General features: G+C 38.6%; 1 protein-coding gene across 2 annotated transcripts; it reads left to right on the top strand.

The window, feature by feature from the left end:
- The first annotated feature begins 649 nt into the window (after nucleotides 1-649).
- Nucleotides 650-13,380, top strand: sh3d21 (SH3 domain containing 21). 2 transcript variants are annotated; one of them, XM_020633542.3, is made up of 16 exons: nucleotides 650-808; nucleotides 1,345-1,514; nucleotides 1,642-1,699; nucleotides 2,845-2,954; nucleotides 4,142-4,232; nucleotides 4,342-4,403; nucleotides 4,482-4,521; nucleotides 5,026-5,120; nucleotides 5,496-5,597; nucleotides 5,945-5,996; nucleotides 9,345-9,395; nucleotides 9,496-9,613; nucleotides 10,528-10,687; nucleotides 11,472-11,668; nucleotides 12,700-12,763; nucleotides 12,874-13,380. In XM_020633542.3, exons 1-16 carry the CDS (start codon nucleotides 805-807, stop codon nucleotides 12,904-12,906), a joined length of 1,407 nt encoding a protein of 468 aa, XP_020489198.1. In that variant the 5' UTR covers nucleotides 650-804; the 3' UTR covers nucleotides 12,907-13,380. The 2 variants fall into 2 exon arrangements, with proteins under 2 accessions (XP_020489198.1, XP_020489197.1); XM_020633541.3 differs by having other exon boundaries at nucleotides 10,525-10,687.
- Nucleotides 13,381-14,513: the final 1,133 nt, after the last annotated feature.

The raw sequence follows: 14,513 nt of genomic DNA, 5'->3' as shown, positions 1-14,513 counted from the left end.
ATTTTTATTAGTCTCTTTGAAAAGTTAGCAAGAAGGTCTGACTACTGACAATCTTACACAGAAAGGGAAAACCCCAATAGTGACAAATTTAGCCCATGAGTGCACTGTCTAATTAAGGTATATTTCTATCTCCTTGTAAAATGTGGTTTGATACTTTTTCAGTGTGATGTTATGGATTGTGAAATTCACTCTTGCATAGCCTGGTTCTGCTTTCTATAAATAGACGTCCAAGTTTGCCTCAAGGGACTTATGAACAACACAACATAATGTAGCGTAACAGACACACAACTCAAACAAACCTCTTACAAGGAACCTGATGGAAGTAATTGAAGTCTGACTTTTCTTCAGCATGCAGACATACTGTATGAATGAAATCAACAGCTCTAGATTAAAGTGTTATTGTGCTACCAATCAATGCTTTGAGGAACTCTGTTGACATGCTCCATTTTTAACCCTCTCCTATAATGAGTAATGTTCTTTCACTATAAACCTGTCTTACCTGTTCTTCTATTCCATACCCTCCCTCTCTCCTCCTCCTCCTCCCCTCTCTCTCTCTCTCTCTCCCTCCCTCACCCTCTGTGACCCATCCTACTCCTTGCATCTGACTTGCCCTGACTGGCCCGCAGGAAAAATTGCTCAATGTTAATGTTTGACAAGTAGGAAGAAGGGCCTTGGCTGCCATACCTCCGTGTCTCAGACAACACAGCCGCACTCTTTCGCTTGTCTTCAATACTTCTACAGCAGTTTGTAGCTTTGTGGAGGAATTACACGTTTAAATAGGAGGGAGAAAGACAGAAAGCTAAAATGGGTGAGTCAGCTTTGTCAAATTATGTTATGTACTGTTGGAATTTCTTATGTTTTCTGGGAATCTATGAATTTGATAGTATTTTTTAAAAAAGTGCGAGTACAGAAATTACACAAATTAAATTGCGTCATATTTATTCTATATGGACATGCACGCAGAACTAAAGCATTGATATGTGGCTACCAATAACTATGCAATGTATGCATCTGTGTTTGCAGGGAAATTGCAGTTATGATGTTTTCTGTGTTTTGGTAGTAAGTGCTGAAAACCTACTAATTCTGCCTGACTTTTCTGTTATTTGTTAGTTTTTCAGTCAAATAAAACACTGTTTATTTCTGTAGGATAATAAAGACTCATAAGTGACTGAAGAAACTGTACTGTATGGTTTATCTGCAATGATCTAAATTCCTTCCAAGCCTATATCCTTGGCTAGCCTCCACTGCTAGGTCTGGGTATTTGAAATGTCAGGGCACATCACTTGTGCAGCATGTACACCAGCCTTTGTGTGCAAAGGGTCTAATTTTCTGCCCCATTTACAGCTCCCACTGTAGAGGTGCTGGTGCTGGTTGACTTCGAGGGCACCATGGGAGACGAGCTCTCAGTGAGGATGGGGGATGTGGTCAAAAACGTCACCAAGGCCAGCGAGGAGGGCTGGCTGGAGGGGGAGCTGAGAGGGAAGAGAGGCATCTTTCCTGCTAACTTTGTCAAGGTCTGTAAACGCTACACATCCCATGACATTATACTACACTGTCATGGTGCTGTGTGTTAATGTGTGGCCATTTTTACCAGTGTGTTGTAAATATGCCTTTTTTAAGTCGTAATCTTTTTCATTCCAGGAGGTGCCCGTCAATTTGATGGGTGACAGCAAGAGGGAACCACGAAGCATTAGAACAAGTAAAGTGCCAAGTCACTATTTCCTTCCCTTTTTTTTCACAGCGATAAGCATATAGAAATGAAGCTTTATGCTTTGTCAAAACAAGTATGTATCCCTTTGATGGCTACATGTTGTTTGGAGTTTTTCTTTTTCAGTTCCCTCATTGGTTTTTAATTTGTACTGAAACCTTGAGGGTCCCAAGACCTGCATCAGGAAAGTACTGTACAAAGCGAACATCTGCTTCTTATTTCAACACTTACTCACAACTTTTATTTCCTTATGTTGGGATATTACCTATATAGAGTTTGGATAAAAAATGTAATCGAGATTTTTATCTTCTGAGATTTTAAATAGATTCATAACTTCCAAAAATCTATTATTTTTGGCTAATCAGCCACTCCCAGCTAAGTGCTAAGGCTAGCTCTTTAACTCAGTAGAATGCCAAATGGAGCAGCAAGAAACTCAGCCTGACTCACAGATGAATAAAGTACATCCTGAAGTATGTACTAATTAAAAAATAGACTTTGAGTCATGAGAACAGAATAGTTTTGAATCGAAAATAGCTTCTCTATCGAATCATGACCCCAATAATCGAAATCCAATTGAATCGTGAGACACCCAAAGATTAACACAATCAGTTTATGGGTGTTTTTCAATGAAACTCCTCATGTTCAATGTCAATATCTATGTTCAATAGCCATTCACCTCCAATAACATCTTCAGAATATGAAACTCTTATCACAGCTTGCAGTTATAATAACAAACAAATAAACAAATATTTTACCATGCAATGAAAAAGTTGGTTGTTTTTGCTATTGTAACTTTGTCGGTCTTAAAAACACAAGTGTTTAAAATGGTGGCTAGTGTGACACATGCAAACAGCAAGACAGTACAGATAGCAAGCTGGCTGTAAATATAGGTCTACCACATCCTCGCCACACAAATCTTAATTATAATGTATGAAAATGGAGCAGATATAATCAAACAGTGGCTTTGACGGATTAGTGCCTGCCTTTGCTATCTTAGCGCTATCCTGTTGGGATTAGTCTGCATCCTTTCAAGCTAAACACATCATTATAGAGCTTGAGTTTCTTCGTCTGCACCACATCATTTTAAACTCTTCATCCCCTCTGTTCAAGTGGCTGCTCATTCTTTGTGTTTCCAGCGAAGAGGATGAAACAGGTGAGGAAATGTGAGGTGGCGTATGCCTACAACCCCATGAATGAAGATGAGCTGCCGCTGGTTGTTGGGGAGACTATAGAGATCATCAGAGAGGTAGAGTCCCCTTTTTTTAATAGCCTAAATCTTGGCATTATATGTTATTCAAAGTGTAAGGTTTGCTTGGAAAAATCTTCCCAGGGTAAATCAAAGCCTATTTCATGATAAAGTCACTGATTGTGTCTGGTGTTACGCTTCCTTTGTACTTGTAGCCGCAAGGTTAACAAAGCATGTTTTCCCAGACAAATCGGAGGTTTACGGAAATGCATGTGAACTGATCTGACTGGTTCTGAGGCTTTACGTCATCAATGCACTAACCAGAGATCTGAAAACAGTGACTTAAGTCTAAGGAATGTCCACTGGATGATACTGATTAAAGCTTCTGGAAGTATTCATGACTAAAAAAAAACAATATATTGAGATTGAAACTTAAGTTATCGTCTATTGTCAGTCTACATAGTAAAAACAATTAGTCATGGAACATGTAATTCATGTAAGTAAACTTAAAGTTGTAGTACATGTTGTGGTAACTCATTATTTTTTGTTCATGTCATCACTAAAATAAACCTTTCCAAATTAGAGCAATGTTTCAAATTAATTGATTACAAAGAGGCATGCTTCTCGCACCATGCCCAATTGTTTACCGTGAAAAGGACTCAAAGGACAGAACAAACACCTAGCTGTGGGAGTGTCTCCCACCTGGGGTAGGGGTTACTGCCCCTTGTGATATCACAAAGGGAAAATCTCCAAATGGCCTGTTTGAGCACACATTTTCTGAAAAGTGGAGCAGGCAAAAGACAGAAAGGATGGACTTTTCTAATAATTGGGGGCATTTTTAGACAAGCTAGGGAAACATATTAGTGTTGGAAACCATTGTAAAATGTTTTATTAATGTCTGCATAACATATGACCAATAATTAATAATTTACAGTGTAACTTAAAAAAACGCAACTGAAGTTGACTTGAGTAAAAAAAAAAAAAATGCCTCTCATCTGAAAGGCCTCTTCAGTTCTGACATTCCCAGAACTGAAAAAGCCTTTCTGGACCAATGGGAACCTAAACTACTCATTACTCATTTCAAAGAATATTTTAATTGCTTTCTAAAAACACACCTTAATTACTGTAAGAGAGCTATAATGACTTGAGCTTCCAGCAGTTTGAGAAAAATGTTTTTGCAGCAAAGTAATGCCAATTTAATGTTTTGTTACTGACTCTACCTCTTTTTTAATGATCCTCATCAACAGATTGAAGATGGATGGTGGATGGGGATGAAAAATGGAAAAGTGGGCGCATTTCCATCTAATTTTGTCAAGGAAATATTTGTTTCGCCTAAAGGTTGGTGACTCCAACACTTCTGTTATTTCATCATGTTCCTTTTTCTGCACATGATCTAATCAAACATTGATAAAACAGCTCAATTCATCATTGGCAAACATTTTTACAGAGGGAAAGCACAATGAGAGCAAGGCAAGACCCAAGCTCACAGAGGCAGTGTTCAGTAAGGAGGTAAGAGTACAAACGTAATGTTTCTGAAATACATCAATTATTTATATTGAACTTCATGTTTTTATTATTCTCTTAAAGATATCTCAAAGGACAAGTGTGAGGAATAAAACAAAGCAAAGTAAGTCCCCATGTTTTAATTATATTACTAGTTCTGCTAGTTCTTAAAATTTGTGAAAAATCATGGACTTGATGCCAATGGAATTAAATTTGTATGTACTTTTTGGGTACTTTTGTTTCTATTTCCAAAACCACATTTCAAAAGTAGCTAGATAAGTGACATGTCTATTTTGGAACACCTGTGACAACTGGTAATTCCCACACTTTACCTGCTTATGGGCTTATGGGTGGGGTCAAATATTCACATTTACAGTATACTGAATCCTTTAATCAGTTTATAGAGCATTACGACTGAGCGGAAAATCTCTCAAGGATCAAAGTTTACACCTTTTATCTCTAAATGTCACAACTTCTTTCCGGTTATTTTCTGGGTAAAGATATGGGCTGTAAAGAATGATAAGATTAGTCTGTAATGTTTGAAGTTGTTATTCCTTTCTCACATGCCTTATAATGCGTAGGTTCTTTGGGGTTAGTAACTATGTTGTCTCTTAAACTGTGTTCTCAGAGGTGGAGTGTTGCCAAGTCATGTTTGACTACAAGGCCAAAGCAGAGGATGAGTTGGATCTGAAAAAGGGAGACATGGTGGTCATACTGAAAAAGGTATGGGCACATTGTTTGATTGTTTTTCTGACAGTGTTTCTCCATGATGTCATGCTTTCTTTTTGGCAGACTCATAAACACCACTGGGTGTTTATTTCGAAGAGGTTCCACAGTTGTATTATATTGTTCAACCAGGCAAACCAGTTGTGTCACCTTGACGCACATGTTTCCGTGACACAAATATGGCAGCCTTCCAAATTCATTGTATCGTTAGAAAAATCTAAGGTTTCTTATATAATTTCATTTTAAACTGATAACAGGGAAGCCATGTCTCGCTTGACCGCTTGGCAACCTCTTGCGCAGCAATTTCACGTCCCAGAGGACGCTGCTGTTGTGTTTGAGCTTCTAATGTGACTCTTTAATCTCCATCTGAAGGAAGCAGAAGATGAAGGCTGGTGGGAGGGAGAGTTAAACGGACACTGTGGCTTCTTCCCGGATAACTTTGTGATGGTGATTCCACCAATGGACAGTCTGCAAGTGAGTGGACTAGTGCTCTTTCCTTGTTGGACTGGACCAATCTTGTTGACGAGATATTCACGGTTTGACGACTTCTCTGTGCTACCATGAATCCATGGACCTACTTTATTGTAATGCATATTTTACATATCCTTTATATTTTTCAAATGGCTAAAGTTATGCTAGCTCTTCACTGGCTGGTACTTGTCAGTCAGTTTGCAGTGAGTCAGGGTTGTGTTCAACATCCTCTGTTTTGGAATTACTCACTAAAAATTCCCACAGTGGAAAGAGTGTGAAATAGAGATGCTTTTAAATCACAAGGGGACGTTCTTGCCAACCTGTTGACTTTTCCGTTTCTCCTCCTCTAGTCTGGGACCACAAGCCAACCGCCTGCTCGCGACGTCAACAAGAAACTCTCAGGTAAGAGAAGCAGATGTAATGTAGGCATTGATCAAACTCAGGGACAAATGTTGTTTGACATGCTTTAAAGGTTCCTGTCTGACTCATGACTTCTGGCTGTAGAGGTGTTTAAACTGGACGTCTGGGCTGTGAAGGACTTTTGTTTTAGCAAATGGACTGTTTGGCAGCAGTTTCTGCAAGGGGATTTTCAGTGTGGTATAAAAGCAGTCAAAATGTCCCTGTGATCAATGCTGTTATTTCAATAGTGCTAAGGCAACTTAAAGCCTTGGAAGTATGTCCTCAACATTCATTTATAGCAGTTATTCTGTTCTTTTCCCTCCATGCTTTATTACCCAGTAGCAACTATACTAAGTACAACTGTAACATTTCTTCCTTATTGTACTTAAGAGATTCCAATTTGTGGTACTATAAATTTCTCCTACTCAAATTCAATTTGGAGGCAGTTATACTAAACTACACCACAAGTGTTCGCCAGCTGAGATTACAAATTATTTTGCAGATTTAAATTATACATTCAAACCTATTCAATTAATAAATGATGATTTAATAAAATGAACTGAGCTACTCAGTAGTACATGTAGCAGTTACACGTTCCTCTTCCCCTAGCAGCATTTTTTAACTATTCCTTCTACATAAACACACCCATAGTTAGACAAATGATGTAATGCTTTTGATTCTGAAATTTTGCTCACAAAAAAATGTATTTGGATACATTTTTATGATAGTACTTGTGTACTCATTCTTAACTAGAATAATGAGGTAGCTCTTTGTTTATCAAAGACTAGTCTAGTTTTTAATATGCTGGCATTGCTTCTTTTTATCTTGGTTAGAAAAGTAGTTCCCAAGCATTACTCAGGGAGTAGAAGACGCAGTGAACTTGTCCTTTTAGAGGAAATGAGCATTAAATAGGCCTAGATCCATAAAATGCATCACGATTTATTCATCATGCATGATGATTACATGCATCATGCATAATCTATTAATATCTAGCATATGATTATCTCGTATCATCAATATCGTATCTATCAATCAATCCATTTTTAATTGTATAGTACCAATTCATAACAAAGTTTATCTCAAGAGACTTCACAAAAAGAGCAGGTCTAGACCGCACACTATGTCCAATTACAAAGAGCCAACATTAATCCAACATGAGCACAGCACTAAGCAACATTTAGCAATTTGCCCCAGCTGTGTTGGGGTTGAGCTAGGGGGCAGAGGGGGACTTCTGGTCATCAAGGTCTTAATGTCCTTAAGGCAAGCTTCTTGTTTACATAACTAATTGGAGTCACTCGATTTAACTCATACATATAGTTTAGTGTCATCTGCATAACAATGACAATTTGTTTCCACATGATATTACCTAGAGGAAGCATATTGTGTCGAATGCAGCACTTATCATGCATTCATGATTACGTTTAACCAAATCCTGTCTTTATATTTATATAAAGAGTGTATATATATATATATATATATATATATATATATATATATATATATATATATATAAGACTGTCTATATATATATATAATTAATACAACTTCAGAAAATTGAATTAATTAATGTTGTTCATTGTCAGATTACTGTACTAAAAGAGCAAACAGACATCAACAGCCTTTTGAACACAATAAAACAGAACAAAATCTGCCAGCTATACATATAGAGCAGGATGTGGCTTCTTCTCAGGCTGCAGCTGAGGAGTGTTGTCTGTTGTGCAAGATGCAAATTTAGCACAATGTTGGATAAAAAAAAAAAAGTCAAACTTAGACTTCCTTGGTTGGAAAATCCAAACACATCAAAACCTGAGTAGTTTAAAGATCAAGTGGAAGAGCTCTGTTTAAGGTGATTGGCTAATCACCTTGAACAACCTGATTATCAGCAGAACAATGTCATCAAGTATACAATTGTTACAGTATTTTCATGCACAGGATGTCTGAGACTATAGAGAGAAGGGGGATGGTTAGACTGGTCATGTGACACAGTTCAGGAGTCTTGGAGGAAACAGGGGGAGGGGGAGGGGGAGGGGGGCAGAGGAGAGCTCTGTCACAGAGATTTTTCAAAACCAGCACAAGAAGCAGCAATTGAGCTACTGCTGCTGTGTGGATGGTTTGCTTGAGAGGAAATGTTGCACAATGCTTTGAACATTCAAGGTAGGCGTCCTGTTGTCTCATTCTGTATTTTGTGCAAAGTAATCTGCTCTTTATTAAGGATAAATAAGGGTAGTTTAACTTGTTAGATGCTTATATTTTCTCTGCACTTTTTCTGCACCTTTTTCTGTTTGGAATAGGCACTGTGAATTTCACAGCAAATTGGAACCTCTCAACCAAATGCATCTGTGCTCTTGGTCTCCAAGGCTTTATTTTTATGAGCTAGGCCAGAGTGACTGTCCCTGACGAACTCGTTTGGAACCCTTGAGAACATTTTCTGCAGTGCTATTGGCTACAGCTGTGGCCCAGCCTGCTTCAGTGATTGTTGACATCTCCGCCGTTCCATGCAACTGCTCATAAACTAGATTACAGTTTAATTCAAAACCACATTAAACCTTAATGATTTCTGGGGTAAACAAATGCAAAATATTCTTTTTTGGTCAATAAAAATCAACCCACAGCGTTTACCGGCAGTGTTTTAGTCCTCCTAAGTCATGGGACTGAAAAAAATTATACAATAGAGAAAGAGTATAGTGTATCAGTGCTTTCAATTTACAGGAACGCACCTGCATGAGGTGTGAAAGCTTTTATTTATGGCAGGCAGATTTGCTGAGTATGCATGCTTTGTATTGTAGCAACACCCTGCTCTATATTCATGTTGTAACACACAATCACACCTCTGCAGATCGAAGAGCACCATCAAAGTAGTTGCTTGTAGGGTGCCATGGCACTAGATTTAAAACTTTTAGAGATTTCTAGTAAAAATCAAACTTGTTTGGATACCACAGCAACTAAAATAACAAGTTCTAGGTATCCAATTTTGGCTTATTTCTTGGTTTTAATTGCCTAAAATAATCCAGGCCAACTCCTACACAACATGATTGTTGCATTTTGGTACTGAAACTTTGCCAACTTATTTGTGCAATTGAAACAGGGCTCTCTCGCTTATGCTCGCAGCAGCTTTTAGTAAAAATTTGTAACCCGGAAATATTTTGGGACATATTAGTAAGCTGACCAATTGACTTATAATCATGACAGTTGTCTGTTCTAATGTACAATGTCACTGCTTCACTTTTGCATTAACTTCTCTCATTTTTTGTTTCTTTAAAAAATTACACGTCATACTTTTTAAGCTGCAACTGTTTTGTCCACTTGTCCAAAACAATTTTATGGATAAGACCCATTTTATACTATTTTCAGTAAAGACAGAGGCCTCAGCGATGGAGAAAGGTGGTCCAACAAAAACAAAAGGTAAAGGGCAGTGACTTAAAATAATAATAATTTGCGCCACATACCGTAACTTTCAAAGTTAAATAATGTTGAGGGGTAACATGATAAATTTGCTGTTCAGATGATAAACCGGACGTTAAGGACCTGAGAAGCAACCCTCCAACCAAAGTCAAACTGCCGTCATTCAACAAGCCCAGCCCGCCTCCAGTAAAAGACAAACCCAACAAGGATTTATCAAGGTGAGTGAAGCCAACAGCTCGGATATTGTGCCTCAGAACTAATCTCCATGCACAACCACTAAAGTCTACCAAGAGAATAATTCTTCCATGTTAGGGCCATGAATGGTAATTCAATAGCAACCTTTTTAAAGAAAAAAAGCCTTTAAGAAATGTCAGGACAAGTTTCTCCTCTTTAGTCTGGCACCGAGAGCGGCGCCTTCAGATGTTAAAGGTTTTGGTCTCCGCCATCAGTTGCCATGGTGTTCTTAAAGAAGAATGCCAGGATGCCCGACCTTTAGCGGCTTAGTGGAAACTCTAGGATGAGTCAGATCGGGCCTGAACAGACGAGAGCAGCCCATTTCCTGTTTCCTGGGCAAAACACACAGAAACAGGCACACACGCACAACTGAGAAAACAATAACAGGTCTGTCTTAAGGGGCCTGCTAATGGAGAACAAGCTTTTACTGAAATGTGTTTCCAAGCAAATATGTTTGGGATTCCTTCCAAGCCAGCTTCTCAAGAATCTTTCTAAATGTTTCAGTGCTAAAGCTGAATTTTCCAGGCCTTAACCTTCAAGTCTGATTATTTATAAACCTAAAACTCTGTTTTACCTATGCATAAAGGTTAATCAAAAACAAGTTGGAAATGAGCTTTAACATGAATCCAGTGTTCATAAATGGGACAGATTGATACAGAGAGACTTTAAGACTTCCGCTGTCAAACTCTGCACCTGCATCCATCACAGTTAAGGAAACTGGAAACCACATCCTAAGTGTGCACCAATTTTCTTCCACCAGAAAAAATGTGAGAGATTTGTTGAGATATTCTGATATGTTTTCCGCCCCTTATGATTCTCCCTTTTCGTTTACTTTTATGAAAGGGTGACAGCAAAATACAACCAAATCTCAAGAAACTGTTGAACTTATTTCCAGCAGAACCAATGGTGATGTGGCCCCTGTATCTCCAAAACAACCGGAGGAGAAAGAGACCGACCAGTTCGATGGCGTGGATCTGCAGACTGAAAAGCTGAGTCATCCTACAGCAAACAGAGCCAAACCCCCACAGAGGAGACCACCATCAGGCCTGGTCGCAGCAGTCAGTGACAAACTCATATTCATTTATCACTTTTTTTCTTTATCACAACATTGGCTTGAAGTGTGAACAGTGTAGAAGTGCAGTTACATAATAACTAAGGCAGTAACAAGTGACCACAACAGTAATACTAACCAACATTTCTGCAGATGACCTTTGCAACCATAGATTATCTCTGCAACAATCAGACAACTCCTACTCTATCTTTTGCATACTTGTCAGGTATGGCATGCAGTCAACAAAAAAACACACTTGTTCTGCATTTAATATATAGTAACACTTTTCTGTACCAACAATTTGCAACTTGGTGGAAGAGGTTTTTTTAGGCTCTACACGTTATAGACTCTCTCATTTTGCAAAAAGGTTCCAGAGTTAGAAATTAGAATGCTTTAAAATATGTGATGTAGCCACAAGATGTGTTTGAACATGGGAAAGGCCCTTAAGAGAGACACGACCCAGGTTTTCATCATCAACAAGTTGCTACCTGATCTCAAGTGATTGTTTGAAGGCATTCTGAGAAATGCAGAAATCCTTGTTCCTTACAAAATGTGGCAGGCCAGTTTTTAAGGAAGGTTGTGAGCATTTGATAAGCAAAAAATAGCCTTCAATACACAGCTTTTGCTCATTTGCAGGCCTAGTTTTCTGGTTTGCAAATTCAAAACACGTATGAGTTAAGCTCTGCTCCAGTAAAGCACCATGTAATAGATATTGTATAAATATTTTAGCACTAAGCCATTGGAGGTCAGTGGTCTGTACAATGTCATGAAAAGCTATGTATTCTTTACAGAGCACAGAAAATCTTCTGCCATCACCTGCAAAGCCTGACCCCCGACCCAAGACACCGCCTCCGACTCGACCAGCACCACCCAAAGTTGTTGTGGATGGCAAAACTGTGACCCATAAAGACGACTCAAGCTTCGAGAGCCTGCAGGCAGAAATCAAAGAGCTGAGGATGGCTCTGGAGCTGCTGCAGACACGACAGGGGTGAGTACTGCTCATTTCTTTACAGCTGATTCAGATTATCTGAGTCAGGTTAAAAAATAATCAAAGATACTGTATTAATTTTTTTTAACCCTCATCTCTTGAATCACACACAGAGACTTCTTTGACTCAGAGGGTGTTAACAGACCCTCCCATCCTAAATTCATTTTGTGCTGTTTGTTGATGTTAGCACACACAGGAAGTGACAAATGAAAACCTAAAAGTGGAGCAAAAATTGCGTAGTACATATTAGTTCCCCATTCCAAACAAAGATACAGACTGAAGGAAAGTTGACTCTTTACCATGTCTTGTCTCTTTGGTATGCTTTTACATGAAACAGCCACACAGACTGGTTGGTAAACATGAGCCATGGTGTGTGCGGTTGCAGACATTGTGAAGTTCTGCCCAAAGAACTTCCTGCACCCGAAACATTTGATTTCAACCACAGTAGCTTTAAAGATTAATCTAAAGGGAAATACATTTAAAAAGCATATTTAGCCTAGAAATGTTGTTCCATGTTACGAAAAAATTAACATCTTCTTTAGACAAAAATAAACTCATTGTCCATACAAACTGCTTTGTTCCATGATTAGACATTTTAAGGACTATGCAGATGTGTATCCACTGGGCTTGATTGACATCTCTATTAATGTCCTGTGGACATAGCTACAACACAAACATATGACTTAGCTAAAACAGCTAAAGCTATAGACTAAACAATGGGCTGAACCTAAAACTGCATGAAAAGTGGAGCTAGAGATTTAGGCGACAGGTGCATCAACATGAATGACCCCTTTCACATTAAAAAAGCTAAACTGTCATTTGATTATTGGCACATCCTTCAATCCTCAAGACACCATTGCACAAATATCGGTTTCAGCGCTGCTGCTAAATTAAAGTGATTAAACCTTTTCTTAGTTGGAAATAGCCTAACAAATTATGCATAGTTTTACTTGACAGTCAGTGAATGTTGACCTACTTAGACTCACTCATGTCTGTAACCTCCTGGTTTTCTGTCTGTCCCTTTTGATCAGGCGAGACATACAAGAAGTGAAAGAAGAACTTAAGGAGGAGAGAAACAAGCGATTGGCACTGCAGGTCAGTGAGCCGTGTTTTTTTTTTGCATGTTTTGTCTGCTCTATATTGCAGAAGTTGTGTTCACAAAGATCATTTTTCTAATTGTGGGAAACGTTGTTGTTTTCATTCAGGAGGAAATAAAAGCTTTGAGGATGAAGCATTAATCCCAACACAGACTGGGACTGGGCTGCCTGTCCGACACTGTGCCATGCCGATCCTTGTACTGCAAGGCTCAGTTAAGACGGACATTTTTCTGACATGGTTTGGACATGGTGAAGACAAGCCCGCGCTCCAACTGCAGGCACACAATCAGGGACTATATTCTGAAGTAAAGTTAAAAAAAAAAAGGATCAAGCTAACCCTGCTCTGAACTGTAGAAGCCTGATTCTTCAAAAGACGTTTTTATATATTTGAATGCTGTAAATCTCAAATATTGGTCTTAAGTGGGTTACTCGTGGTTGCTAATGACTGTTTTGTGTTTTTCTGTTTCAACTGTCACCTTTCGTACCTTTATCATCGATCTTACTGTACTTTTTACATTTTAAAACCGAATGCAACATGTAATATATGCAAACTGCATAAGAGGATTTATTGTGATGTCTTTTGCAAAGACCTAAAATATAATTTTAAGTCATCAATGCACTGTTATCTGAATGTTTATATATGCAAAACTACCAAAAAAAAACAAAGCTGATGTGCAGATGTTTGCTACACCAGAATGTAACACTGCATTGAGCCACTGGGGGGCACTGTTAGACAATTCTCCACAGAGACAAGCGCTTAACTTTTTAGTGAATGCTGGATTGGTGGAAGGGGATGTGGTACTAGAAGTGACCTCCCAACAAAAAACAAAAAACAAAACAAACAAAAAACCTATTTCATTCAGAGGGGCATGTGTTAAGATTTATGCAAATGATAATGTTAATGGATAGTGCTTTTATGAAACAAAAAGCTGTTGAAATGCTTCAGGAGTTATGCAGAGGTTGTGGTTGCCTGCTTTTTTTTTTTTTTTTTAGCATTTAAGTGTAAAAGGCATCCCATGTCACTCAGAGAAAAACTGACTCACTCTGAAAACTCTGAACATTGTGACTCATCGCGATGGATGTAGAGAGCGTGGGAAGGGAGTCAATGACAAATATTTTGCACCCACAAGAGGGAGAGCTATTTAACTTCATCAAGGGGTATAGATTTGGTTTTGGCAGCGTTGGTAGTAATAGTAGTAGTGGTTGTGTGTTCCTGTCCAAGCCTACTTGAGTTGCCCGCTGCAGAGCACATCTGGATGACATCTGGAGCTCATCAGTGAACGGGTGCTTCTGAAACTACCATGGAAACATACTATTTTTAAAATTCAGTTAAATAATAGTCTTCAAGGGAACACTCCACATTGGGGGAAGGGACAAGAGGTGAAATAAATCAAACTAAACAAACATGGGCAAAGTTGATATTGCAGGCATTGGTGATTTTTTCTAAATACATAAAAACCAAATGCCCTGTCTGTAAAACCAAAGTAAAGATTGAACTATTTCCACTTCTCAAGTACTTAATGTCAGTGATGTCAGATTCTGCTTACTCTGGAGGTATTCCTATGAATGATAACAAACAGCATATGGATATTTGACTCATGGAAGAAATAGAGAAGAAATAGAAGAAATAGTAGGTCTCAGACTTAAACGACAAAGCACAGTGCACTCGGTGAAGCTCTGAATACTGAGTGCTGAAAAGTGAAGCAGTTTGGAGCTCAGAGGTCAAATGCAAAAAAAAGATCTCCTCT

The sequence above is a fragment of the Labrus bergylta genome, chromosome 8 (assembly GCF_963930695.1).
Source record: "Labrus bergylta chromosome 8, fLabBer1.1, whole genome shotgun sequence".
Classification (NCBI taxonomy): Eukaryota; Metazoa; Chordata; class Actinopteri; order Labriformes; family Labridae; genus Labrus; species Labrus bergylta.
This window is presented reverse-complemented; position numbering and strand designations above follow the sequence as displayed.

Coding starts and splice junctions, on each gene's coding strand:
- sh3d21 (XM_020633541.3), top strand. Junction 4,404..4,481: donor AGGCAGTGTTCAGTAAGGAG/GTAAGAGTACAA, acceptor ATTCTCTTAAAG/ATATCTCAAAGGACAAGTGT. Junction 5,598..5,944: donor CACCAATGGACAGTCTGCAA/GTGAGTGGACTA, acceptor CTCCTCCTCTAG/TCTGGGACCACAAGCCAACC.